At 55.2% G+C, this 12,009-nt stretch overlaps 2 protein-coding genes across 7 annotated transcripts in view; one reads left to right on the top strand and one right to left on the bottom strand.

Annotated features, from left to right (window-relative positions):
• Positions 1–8,655, top strand: part of LOC111159647 (nuclear mitotic apparatus protein 1) — a 76,105-nt gene extending 67,450 nt beyond the window's left edge. For 3 of the 5 annotated variants that reach the window (XM_022522200.1, XM_022522199.1, XM_022522198.1), the window contains exons 16-25: positions 2,526–2,636; positions 2,727–2,945; positions 3,077–3,234; positions 4,302–4,548; positions 5,409–5,637; positions 6,260–6,429; positions 6,779–6,955; positions 7,115–7,231; positions 7,324–7,545; positions 7,900–8,655. In XM_022522200.1, the coding sequence (XP_022377908.1) occupies positions 2,526–2,636; positions 2,727–2,945; positions 3,077–3,234; positions 4,302–4,548; positions 5,409–5,637; positions 6,260–6,429; positions 6,779–6,955; positions 7,115–7,231; positions 7,324–7,545; positions 7,900–7,911 (1,662 nt within the window). In that variant the 3' untranslated portion in view covers positions 7,912–8,655. Of the gene's footprint in view, positions 1–2,520; positions 2,637–2,726; positions 2,946–3,076; positions 3,235–4,301; positions 4,549–5,408; positions 5,638–6,259; positions 6,430–6,778; positions 6,956–7,114; positions 7,232–7,323; positions 7,546–7,899 lie in introns of all 5 variants that reach the window. The other 2 variants (XM_022522201.1, XM_022522202.1) reach the window with 2 other exon arrangements.
• Positions 8,656–8,757: 102 nt separating this feature from the next.
• LOC111159650 (interleukin 18 binding protein) lies at positions 8,758–10,873 on the bottom strand. 2 transcript variants are annotated; one of them, XM_022522206.1, is made up of 5 exons: positions 10,813–10,873; positions 10,262–10,453; positions 9,464–9,584; positions 9,233–9,380; positions 8,758–9,024 (listed from the first exon to the last, which is right to left on the bottom strand). In XM_022522206.1, exons 1-5 carry the CDS (start codon positions 10,832–10,834, stop codon positions 8,992–8,994), a joined length of 516 nt encoding a protein of 171 aa, XP_022377914.1. In that variant the 5' UTR covers positions 10,835–10,873; the 3' UTR covers positions 8,758–8,991. The 2 variants fall into 2 exon arrangements, with proteins under 2 accessions (XP_022377914.1, XP_022377915.1); XM_022522207.1 differs by having other exon boundaries at positions 9,233–9,377.
• Positions 10,874–12,009: the final 1,136 nt, after the last annotated feature.

The following is a 12,009-nucleotide window of genomic DNA, read 5'->3' as shown; positions in this document are numbered from 1 at the left end:
AACTAATGAAAAATTCAGCTTCTCAGTCGCGCTAGTCTCATTTCCCTTGCTTAGTAGCTAGGTATAGCTAGGGCTGCCAAATTGGACGGGGCAGATACAGACCATTTCTATCACTGTAGAAAGTTCTTTGGCTAGCACTGCTCTCTAGACAGCTTAACCTTGAGGAGTGTCCTTAACATTTATATTACAATGCGACTTAATATTTGTTTAAAAGACTTTATTTATTTGACAGAGCATGAGGCACATAAGCAGGGGGGAGCCGCAGAGGGGAGGGAGAAGCAGGCTTCCTGCTGAGCAAGGAGCCCGAAGCGGGACTTGATCCCAGGACCCTGGGATCATGATCTGAGCTGAAGGCAGGCTCTTAACCCACTGAGCCACCCAGGAGTCCCAGCAACTTAATATTCTTAATACTTACAGCAGTGTCATCTTCTTTGGTTTAATATCTGCTTTTTTTGCAGTTCAGGCTTCACAGCTTTTACCAGGGGTAGAGGAATTAGGCGCCACTGGCCTTGGGGCTCACTAAAGCTCTGTTTTTTGTTTTTTTTTGTTTGTTTGTTTTTGTTTTTTTTCAAGATTTTATTTATTTATTTCACAGACAGAGATCACAGGTAGGCAGAGAGGCAGGCAGAGAGAGAGAGGGGGATGCAGGCTCCCCGCCGAGCAGAGAGCCCGATGCGGGGCTCGATCCCAGGACCCCGGGATCATGACCTGAGCCAAAGGCAGAGGCTTAACCCACTGAGCCACCCAGGCGCCCCAGCTCTGATGGGTCACAGGAGTTGGTGGGAGCTGAGCTTTGTTTCCCTCAGGTCCCCTCCATGATAATTGTGTGATAAACGTGCTTATCGGGGTACCTGGATGACACCGATGGATTTAAGTGTCCGTCTCTTGGTTTCAGTTCAACACAAACTATACTGACCACTCTTGGGATACTAACAGTCTGATCTCCATCAGAAGTAGGGCATCACGTTACCTCGCTTTCCCTCCTTCCCATGATTATTGATGTGGGTCTGAGTATAATTTGAGATCAGCTCTCCAATATCTCCTAAGCTTTTCAAAAGAGTAGTTTTGGCTAGAAAGGGAGTATAGAATAGTAAATATGCCAGCATCATTGGTAAGATGTCATTTAATTTCTCTTGACTATGGTTAGCTGAGAAGTCTGCTCACAATGGTTTGATGAGGTAAACTGAAATAATTGTTCCATTCTAACACGGGAAAACATGAGCACAATAAGTGGAGATATCAAACTCACAATCCAAAGAAGTAGCAGAAATTGATTCAAAAGAAAAACAAATCTCAGTCTTGCGCAGAAGCCCCTGCAACGTTCTCATGGCTGATACAGGCTGCATTAATAATATTAGCAAGACTTAGCAGTATACAGAGATGTTCTCTAATATTTCTATTAAATATTCACCAGGCAAGAAGTGCATTTTCCCTTTTTTAATTTCAGTTCACGTTGTGATCTCAGGGTCATGAAATTGAGTCCCACGTTGGGCTCTACACTCAGCGTGGAGTCTGCTTGAGATTTCTCCTTCTGGCCCTCCCGCTCATACTTTCTCCCACTCTACTTTCTCAAATACATAAATAAATCTTAAAAACAAACATACTGGGGCACCTACCTGGGTTTAGTCAGTTAAGCAATTGCCTTTAGCTCAGATCACGCTGAGCAAGGAGCCTGCTTCTCCCTCTCTCCTTACCTGTGCTCACTCTTGCTTTCTCTGTGTCTCTCTCTAAAATAAATAAAATCTTAAAAACAAACCAAAACCCAGATGCTTATTCTCCATTTGGGGGCCTTCCCGGGGCTCGGAGATGTAGGCGAGATAGGACCAGCTAGTCCAGTGTCTGCTGCGAGCTAAGCACTCACTGGCATTGCAGAGGGACCAGGAGCTGGATGTGGGCCCTGCTCCCGAGGAGTCTGTGGTCTGGTTAGGAGGCAGTGCGGTATTATAAATGAGCCCACATGGGCCTTGGAGTCGGGTGGACCAAGGTTCAAATCTTACTGTGCTTTAATGATCCTCGTCCGTATGTTTACAGCTCTGAGCTCAGTTTCTTCATCTCTGAAACGGGGATGAAGTTACTTCCCACAGTGGTTTTGAGGTGGAAAAGAGTTCACAGGTCCTCAGAGAGCTCATATGCCAAGTGTCTAGCTCCATGCTCTGTAACCAAGTGTTCCTGAGGCTCAGTCTCTGTTGGGGAGTAGGGAGTCTCCTTGGGGAGACTACTCATGTAGAGAGAATGAGATGGTTTGTGCCTGGTCACCAAGAAGGCAAAGATAGGGCTGTCAGAACTCTGCCAGAAATGGCATTAGCTGGACAAGGAACGCTCCTGCAGAATGTGGACCTTGACAGGGTGTGTGGTATGTCCGTATTAGGTGGGAGTTGTGGGCAGGGGTAAAAGGATTTTGTGCATGTCCTGAGCGAGAATACAGGAGTCTGAAAATACGGAACCCAGGAGCCTAGGGCAAGTGAGTGATTTGGGGGGGAGTGGACAGAACAGCCACCCTGATCAGCGTTTGTCATGCTTTCCAGGCCCAGGGAGGGGAGAGCCAGCAAGAGGCCCAACGCCTCCAGGCCCAGCTGAATGAGCTGCAGGCCCAGCTGAGCCAGAAGGAGCAGGCAGCTGAGCACTATAAGCTACAGGTGAGGCGCCCCCAGCCCTGGACCACTGCCCCCCCACCCCCCAGTCCCTGCTCCACCCCCACCACCCACCTGCCCTATCTGCCCACATAGATGGAAAAAGCCAAGACCCACTATGATGCCAAGAAACAGCAGAACCAAGAGCTGCAGGAGCAGCTCCGGGGTCTGGAGCAGCTGCAGAAGGAAAACAAAGAGCTGCGGGCTGAAGCAGAACGGCTGGGCCGGGAGCTGCAACAGGCTGGGCTGAAGACCAAGGAGGCTGAGCAGACCTGCCGCCACCTCACCGCCCAGGTGCGCAGCCTGGAGGCACAGGTCAGTATCAGCTTGGACCGACTCCCTCATCACCCTCTTCCTGTTGGACCCCTATGCCACCCCCCACCCCCACCTCCAGGCTGCCCCTGCCTGAGGCTTGTCTTCATGCTCCCCGGCCCTCTCCTTCTCAGGTTGCCCACGCTGACCAGCAGCTTCGAGATCTGGGCAAGTTCCAAGTGGCAACTGATGCCTTAAAGAGCCGGGAGCCCCAGGCTAAGCCTCAGTTGGACTTGAGTGTGGACAGCCTGGATTTGAGCTGTGAGGAGGGGACTCCCCTCACCATCACCAGGTGAGGAGGCACCCTTCCACCCTCTTGTCCCCTGAGTGCCTGCTGTCAGGTTGTCCTGGCCACTGGGCCTAGTGAGATAAAGATGTGGTCCCTTTGCCCTCTGGGAGCTTATTTGTCGGGAAGTGTAAGGAAACCCGGGCACAGGTGGTAGGGCACGTATTTGTATAGGGTCCCAAGGGAGTAAGAAGAAATGAGGGGTCAGAAGGGGCTGCCTGGAGGCTGTCACTTCTGCTTGGAGTCTGCAGACGAGCCGAAAGTGTGTGTGCCTGCTGAACAGAGGGGAGCAGAGGGCAGAGGTTGAGAGAGCGCCTGGCTGTGCTGGCAAGTGAGGTGAGGAGGGCTGGCTGCGATCCCCACTAGACCTGATCCTAAAGGCATTGAGGGACCTCAGAAGGGTCGGAAATGAAGCAGTATGTGGTCCAGTTTGCATCTTAGAAAGCTTTTCTCATAGCCAGTGAAGCTGACGCTACAGACACACCCGGAAAATATTAATGCATACCCCTCAAAATCCTCTGAGGTAGGTTCCGTGATTATGTACTTTAACAGATGAGAATGGGGCATAAAGGGGCAGTCATTTGACCAAGGTCCCACAGTGGTAGAGGTAGGCTTGAACCTCTGCTTGTCACCAGGCTCGCACCTCTCCTCAGGTGCCACTAAGTCTAGGTGAGAGGAGATGAGGTAGACTGGCCAAAGAGATGCGAAGGGACGGGGTGTGGTTAGGTGAGCTGTTGGGTAGGATTGTGGCTGGGGGGTGCCCAGCTGGAGGCCGCTCTTGTTCCCTGAAGTGGCTCATCGAGGAGGAACACTGTGGAGCTGGGTGTCCAGGGGGCGATGTCTGGGATAGTGGAATCCCGGAGTTGCCAGTGTTAAGGACCTCAGAGAGCCATGGGAGTAGATGAGCTCACCTGGAATGGAGAGTGAAGGGAGGGCCCGGGCGGGCTAAGGGCTTTCCTGGGTACTTCTCAAAAATCAGAGAAAAAATGGGGTGCTTGACCTGGTCCGCTTGTAGTAAATGTAGGAGTTGGTTACTTTGAAGCAAAGGGATGAACAAAATGCCTTTTCTACAGCAAGCTGCCTCGAACTCAGCCAGATGGCACCAGCATCCCTGGAGAGCCAGCCTCCCCCATCTCCCAGCGCCTGCCCCCCAAGGTAGAATCCCTGGAGTCTCTCTACTTCACCCCAATCCCAGCTCGGGGTCAGGCCCCACTGGAGAGCAGCCTGGACTCCTTGGGGGACGTCTTCCTGGATTCAGGCCGGAAGACCCGCTCTGCTCGTCGACGTACCACGCAAATCATCAATATCACCATGACCAAGGTCAGGCTGCTGGGAGTGGGACTGTAAGCCAGTCATGCTCCCTTGCTCATAAGGGCATCTTCCCCATCGGGTCCTCACAGTAGCCTCCCAAGGCTGGCCAGACTGATTAAGCTGTATCTTAAGATCCCAAGAAACAAAGGCCTCTTTTGTAGAAAAGGGCAGGGCTGGAATTGGATGCCTTGTTGGTTTTAAGGCGGGTTTCTTTCCATGGGTAGCACTGACCCTGTGCAGGCTGAAGGGAGAGAATGTGAAGTTACTGCCCAGCCCTGGGCCTCCAGCACACCACCTGGGTGGCTGAGATGCGTTGTGGCCATCCAGAAGGCTGCCTGCCAGGCTGGGAACTCTGGCTGGCCGTGTTTCCATATCCTGAGGAGGTTGGGGAGTGGGGAGGTAACTTTCATGCAGCAAAGGGTACCTCCTTTGTGTGGGCTGCCCTTTGCTACCAAGAAGCTGGAGAACTAAAAGATGGGCAGGGTCATGGTCAGCTCAGGTTGAGGGGACAGTGGAGACTATGGGATGAGCCTGACTAGCCCGGAAGCCAAGCATTCCAGCTCTGGCTCTGCCACTTGCTAGCTGAGACTGGTAGGCCGATCCTTTATTTTTTTACACTTTGATTCTAAACTGGTCTGATACACAACTCTGCCTGCCTTCCTTCAAAGCATGGTCAACAGGCAAGAGAAAATGGGTATGGCCTCAGCACCTTATGCAGGATTCTTAGCAACAAGGCCCATTTCTTACAGCTCTGCAGCTAAGGATCCCTACAAAGCAGTGTGGGAACACAGGCATTTTAGGAAGGGGAACAGGAGGCTGCTTTGTGGACTGTCAGAGCCCCATCCCACCAGATTATTTCTCTCTTCCAGAAGCTAGATGTGGAAGAGCCGGACAGCGCCAATTCATCCTTCTACAGCACCCAGTCCGCCCCTGCCTCCCAGGCTGGCCCACGAGCCACGTCTTCTACCCAGTCTCTAGCCCGCCTGGGCTCTCCTGATGATGGCAACTCGGCTTTGCTCAGTCTACCTGGGTACCGGCCCACCACTCGCAGCTCTGCTCGCCGCTCCCAGGCTGGTGTATCCAGTGGGGTCCCTCCAGGTGAGGTGACCATAGGGGCTTGAAACACAGATGAGACGGGAAGCAGATCCTGGCACAGGAAAGGGACAAACTTCTAAAACCCCAAGGCTAATTACCTTCCAGTACCTTGCCTGCCCCTCTTCCCTGTAGTCTCAGGGCCTTGTCTGTCCCTTAGGCTGCTCTTCATCTCAGCCTGTGTGAATGGGAAACATTCACACAAGGGGCCTAGGATTCCCAGCCTAATCGTGATGCTCAGCTCAGGTCCTCTGTTACCCCATCTCAGGGGGTAAGAGGTGCCAGAAGAGCTCTGCTGGGCCAGTGTTCTATTTTTAGATTCTTCCTGAAGGCTCTTACCTTCCAGGACCCCCTAGGTCCTCAGTTCTCTGGTCCTCAGTTTCTCTAAGGTGTCACAGCCTCTGCGGAGGATTTCCTTTGACCTCCCCAGAGGGAGAGCGGTGAGCCAGCCCCCACAGTAGAAATGCCCTGTGAGCCTCGCCCTGCGATCTGCAGCCCTGAGCACAACAGGACTCTGAGGCCCCAAGCCTCAAGTCCACAGGAGAGGGGGACAGAAGTGGTGAATACGAAGGTTAGCAAGACCAGGGGTGACCCCCTGCTGCTCCCCTCACTCTTCCTGGCCTTCCAGCCCCACCTGCTCCTGTCTCCTGGCCCTCCACAGGAAGGAACAGCTTCTACATGGGCACTTGCCAGGATGAGCCCGAGCAGCTGGACGACTGGAACCGCATCGCAGAGCTGCAGCAGCGCAACCGGGTGTGCCCCCCTCACTTGAAGACCTGCTACCCCCTGGAGTCTAGGGTGAGCTCAGGCCCCAGGCCAGCTCCCCTCCTCCTCCCTGGGCACGCCACCCCAGCACTACTCACTGACCCTAGTGCCCTTGGTCTCTGGCCTGCTGCAGAGGGTGACCTTATGCCTCTGCGGACTAGCTGGCCTAGAAGGGTTTGGGGTGAACTACCTGTGGGCAGGCCTGAGTGTGTGGAGGTCTGCTCTGCCGCCTCCTGTGGCCATCCTGCAGGGCAAGAGTAGAGGAAGACAACGGCAAGGAGGCCTTCCGCCACAGAAGGCCTGAGCTGCCCTGCACACCAGGCCAGTGAGGAGTTCTGGGGGCAATTCTGCCCCGCTTGACCACTCTTTCCACCCTATGCAGCCTTCTCTGAGCCTGGCTACCATCACAGATGAGGAGATGAAAACTGGTGACCCCCGGGAGACCCTGCGCCGAGCCAGCATGCAGCCAGCCCAGATAGCGGAGGGCACGGGCATCACCACCCGGCTGCAGCGCAAACGGGTCTCCTCAGAGCCCCATCAGGGTCCCGGTACCCCAGAGGTAGGCAACCCTGGCTACTTCTTGTTCTGTCTAGCAGCTTGCCCAGTCTAGCCCAGCTCCCCAAATTTGAAAAGTGGACTAAAGGGGAGCCTTCGCTGTCCAAGGGCTTGATGCAGAGACACATGTCTGGCTTTGGATGTCAACTTCTTTTCCCCATAGTCTAAGAAGGCCACCAGCTGTTTCCCACGCCCCATGACTCCCCGGGACCGACATGAAGGGCGCAAACAGAGCACTACGGAGGCCCAGAAGAAAGCCGCTGCTCCGGCTATTAAACAGGTTAGTACAGGGGGCTGGAGGGAGCCCCTGGGGAGGCCTTGGTGGCAGAGTGTGAGTGCAGCCCAGCTTGACAGCCCCTCCCTCCCCAACAGGCTGACCGCCGCCAGTCCATGGCTTTCAGCATCCTTAACACGCCCAAGAAGCTTGGGAACAGCCTGCTGCGGAGGGGAGCCTCAAAGAAAGCTCTGTCCAAGGCCTCCCCCAACACCCGCAGTGGGACCCGCCGCTCTCCGCGCATCGCTACAACTGCGGCCAGTGCCGCCACTGCCGCTGCCCTCGCTGCCGCCACTGCCACCCCTCGGGCCAAGGGCAAGGTGGAAGCACTGACAGGAAGGGGGTGGTGGACTCTTAGGAAAGTGGGTGGAAGTGGGGCACTCCCCCAGGCCACCCTTCGGGAGGCTTCCATGACAGGGCTTAGCTAGGCTGCTGGAGGTGGTTGCAAAGTATGGGTGCCCCTGCCTTGGTTACCTGCTGGTGGAGGAGAGGAGACTCAGGGCTGCTTGGGCATAGCTGGCAACTGAGAACCTGAAGGTAGAGGTGTCCGGGTCACTCCCAAGAAAGGGATCCTAGTCAGGGGGCTTCGGGAGCTGTGAGAGGCCTCCTTGAGCCATCTGGTACAGGCTGGCATCTCATGTCCCCAGCCATGTGACTATGTTTCTCTCTTCCAGGCAAAGCACTAAAGGGCCAGGACCAGTGAGAGGCCCCATCTGTGTCCTCAAATGCCAACCTCGCCTGGTCCTTCTCCTTCTACTGTCCCTTTCAGTGCCTTCTCTCAGCTCCCAGGCCAACAGTGGCCAGACCCCTAGAGACAGTGATGCCTGCCCACACCCCGGCCTGGTACCTGGATCTTCACCGGAGCCTTCGCTAGGTGAACAGATGTGTCCTCAGAGTTGGCCCTGGAGAGTCTGGGTCTTCTCCCTACCTTGCCTCATGTTTTCTTAGAGCGAAGTCACTTCTCCATCACAAACAGTCTTGAGGCTGGCTTTGAGTGGCTGGGCCCGAGGGCCAAGTCAGTCCTCCCCAGCCTCTGGATCCAGAAGGGACCATTGGAGGAGCAGGCCCTGGTCCCTGCTGCTCTTGGTGGCTGGGCCCAACTAGGGCCCTGTGCTTTTTAAGTCCAGGACTGGACACTGACCTAGTGGGTGCACCCAGAGGTGCTCCCATCCACCCAAGGGCTCGGATGCCCAGAAGATCCCTTTTTCCAGAACAGATGGGCCCCACGCCTAGGTGCAGCAGCAGGGTTGGGGGCTGGGGTGGGGGCAGCCTTCAGCTGCAGCTCATCCCCCACCTTCCCCAGACTTAACACTGGGGTGGGATTTGGAGTGATGGGAAGGTTTTTAAGGGCCAGGGATGGATCTTTTCTAAATGTTATTACTTGTAAATAAAGTCTATTTTTCTCCCTTAAGTGCTGAGCGGTCTTGATCTGTGCAGGAAAAGGGAAATTTCGGCTCTTTAGAGCACATCTTTGTCCCTGCCAAGTTCTGTAAGTGGAAGGACGGCTTAAATGAGAGAGCAGATGTCATACCTCCAGTGAAAAATCATTTATGCACGCCCACTGTGGGCCCTGCCGGGTGTGACAAGGATGCAGCCGTGGATCAGAAGCAGCATTTAGCCCATCCCTTCCCTGCGACAGTCTGTTAGAGGGAGGCCTGAGCTGCAAGAGCGTGTAGACCCCAGGAAGAGGCGATGACTCAACCAGGCTTGGGAATTCACCTGTCGCGATGACGAGGCAGAGGTGACCTGCTGGAGGGTGGGGCTTCTTAAGTAGAAGGCAGACCGGTCTTCAGCCCAGCCTGGGGAAGTGAAGGTAGACAAGGATCAGGCCCAAGGGTTGGGGACATCTCTTGATCACCTTCCTCTAGGCCACACCTCCCCTGCCTGAGTCCTGAGTTCCACTTGGGGAACAGTGGACAGTAGCAGGAGGCCGCTCTGGGCCGAGCCCACCCTTTGCTCCCCAAACTGCTCCTCCTGTCCGTGGAAACCTTCCCTCAGGTTTCTCACCCAGAGCTGGGCCAGGATGACATGACGCTGGGCGGTCTGGTCAGGATCAGCAAAGACACAAGAGAAGTTGGTGTTGAGCAGGGTGGGACTCAGCTCCTCTAACGCCAAGGCCCGCCGCAGCTGGGTGCGAGCACCCTGGTACTCCCTGCTGCAGCAGAGGGCGGAAGGCCATGAGAGAGGACCACAAGAAGCCCCCTCCCCTCCTGCTGGCCTCACTGCTGCACCCCTCACCTGGTACTGCCCTCTCGTAGCCGACCTGGGAGGTGCTCGATAAAGGAGCCATTGCCCATCCAGTAGAGGATGCTGAAGGTGGAGTGGCTGCAGGCGGTACAGGACAAGGTCAGCGTTCCATCTAGGGGGACACGTGTGGCTGTTAGCTCTTCCACAGGGCACACCCTCCCCTCTGTCATGCTGCCCTGCCTCCCAGGCCCCACAATTCAGGAACCTGGAGTGCTGCTGTGAATACACGCAGGTGGGAAAGTCTGCTAATGGGGAAGTGTGGTTGTCTACAGAGAGACTCAGGGCTGAACAAGAGGAAATCTGGGGACAGGTCCTTGGTTCAGGTGAGCACTCCCTCTGAGCCTGTTTCTTCAGGATGACCTTTTCTAGTGCTCAGCTCTGGTGACTCTAGGAGCCCTGGCCAAGGAGGCAGCGGCAGGAGGCCACTGCTCCTCTGTGGGTGGCCGGAGACCAAGGGGGTTGGCGGGGAGGGAGCAGGGAGCAGGCTGGGCCTTGGGGCATACTGCAGTCAAGGCTCTAGGAGTCCTCTGACTATCCTTATGGTGGAATTCTCTCCATCCCACTGGATAAGGAACACCTTGGGAGCTGGGCCCTAAACCCACACTCATGATGCTGGGTGGGAGGGAACGTGCTGAATGCTCTGGCAAGTTGGCCTAGCTGGTGGGGCTACATGGCAGAAGGTTGGGGTAGGGTGCAGCTCAGGAGTCAACCCCACCCTTGGACCCTCTGTGCCCACAACCCAGCCCAGACCACTGTGTTCTTTGGGATCCCATCAAAATTGCTCCTTACTCAGTGGGATTTCCATTTCTGGCCAGGTCACCTCCAATGCTGGGCACCGCTTAGCTCTTGGGAGCCAGGAGGAGCAGGGGTCCTTTGTGACCCCAGTTGAGGCAGTGGCAGTGGCCCGAGGTACAGGTGTGGCTCCAACCAGGTGACAGATCATGTGGGCACACAAAAGCAGGACCAGCAAAGGGCTGCGATCTAAGGGCAGGACAGTCACAGAGGTCAACTGCTGTCTGACTGCCAGGCATGGTCGATATCCCGGCCTGGGTGCAACTCTGGCCCAGAGATTCCTGGGCTCAGCCCAGGGCATCGGAGGAGCAGAAGGCGTCCTGAGGCCCTACCTACATCATGGCCCTTTTCTAATGGAGGGCAGGGAGATACTGGAGTGCAGCCAGAACCACAGCACCCAGAGAGAGGCTGAAAGCCATAACACAACAGCAGAATGGAGTATCCCCCACCCCCCGCCACTCCCTGGGGATAAGGCTCAGGGCCACCCGCAGCACTCCCTTCTGTTCTCAGACCTCATCCTGCCCGCCCAGGCCAGCCCCAGGTCCCACCTGGTGTCCAGTTCTGTCCCATGGTCTTGATGGATGTGTCAGGAGCTGGCGTGCCTGGTTCTATTTATCTGTAACAACTTCCTCTCTGGGGCTGGTGGGGGAGGAGAACGTCAATCAACTACTTCTCTCAATTTCTCAGTGGCTTGATCCTAGCCATTTCCATGGGCCTGCCCTTCCTGGGGGTTCCACAGCCCGCCCTCAGTCTGAACTCTAACGGGCGGCCAGGTACTGCTGTTTACTTACAGGCAGGCATCCAGCACAGGCTGGGGCTCTTTCAGCACTTGGCAACAAAGCTGAAGACCCATCAGGTGACAGTCCTCCCGACACCAGCTCTTAGTATCATTAACATTATGCTGAGTGTGCCCTAACCCCTTTGTTACAGGGATGGAGAAATGGAACCACACAGGGGCCAGGGACTTACCCCGTCGCAGAGAGAGCAAAGCCTTCTTCTCTGGAGCTGGTTCTGGGAAGGGCAGAATTAGTGAAATCCTTCTGGGAAAGCACTGTCCCCTCTCCCCTCTATTTCACTTTCGCTTGTCAGCAAGCACTGAGTTACTAACAGAGGTTACACAAGCGTGACCCCAGCCTGTACACTGCACCTCTTCTGGAGCCGAAACTCATTCTGGCTGGGAATCTTCCTGCTAACTCCCAGGTTCCTCTACTCTCCCGATTATATCAGACTGGGTCTTTAATGTCTGCTCAATGTCACCCTCCCAGGGGCACAGATGGGATGAACCTCATGAAAGAGTCTCTCCCAGGTGGATTCTTCCATCCCAGCCCAGGGCTTCGGCATCCACCTTTGCTCTTCAGAACCACGTGTCTATGTGAGCAGGCCTCACGTTTTTTCTTTCACATTCACACTGCTATTCAAGTGGTCAACTCTTCTAGGCACTGGGGACCCTAAGTTGAATCACTTTGACCATTTCAGTCTCAATGTCACACCAACCTGTCATCCTGGTCATTCTCAGGCTCCCTACTCCCTCCAACCACCGACCCCCCCCAACCACCCCACAAAGCCTTCTCTCTTCTCTCATCCCAGCCTCTTGGTCAGAACTACAGGTCTGGGTCCACTAGGAAGACTAGGTTTCTCCCTACCTGGCTCTCGAGAAGCCCCGAACAGCCCTCTTCTTCAGAATCCCTGCTTCTTGAAGCTCTACTCAGTCCAGCTGTGTCCAGCCCTGCTTGGGCCATGCCGCG

Source organism: Enhydra lutris, unplaced genomic scaffold (genome assembly GCF_002288905.1).
Source record: "Enhydra lutris kenyoni isolate GAN:26980312 unplaced genomic scaffold, ASM228890v2 scaffoldscaffold68, whole genome shotgun sequence".
Classification (NCBI taxonomy): domain Eukaryota; kingdom Metazoa; phylum Chordata; class Mammalia; order Carnivora; family Mustelidae; genus Enhydra; species Enhydra lutris.
This window is presented reverse-complemented; position numbering and strand designations above follow the sequence as displayed.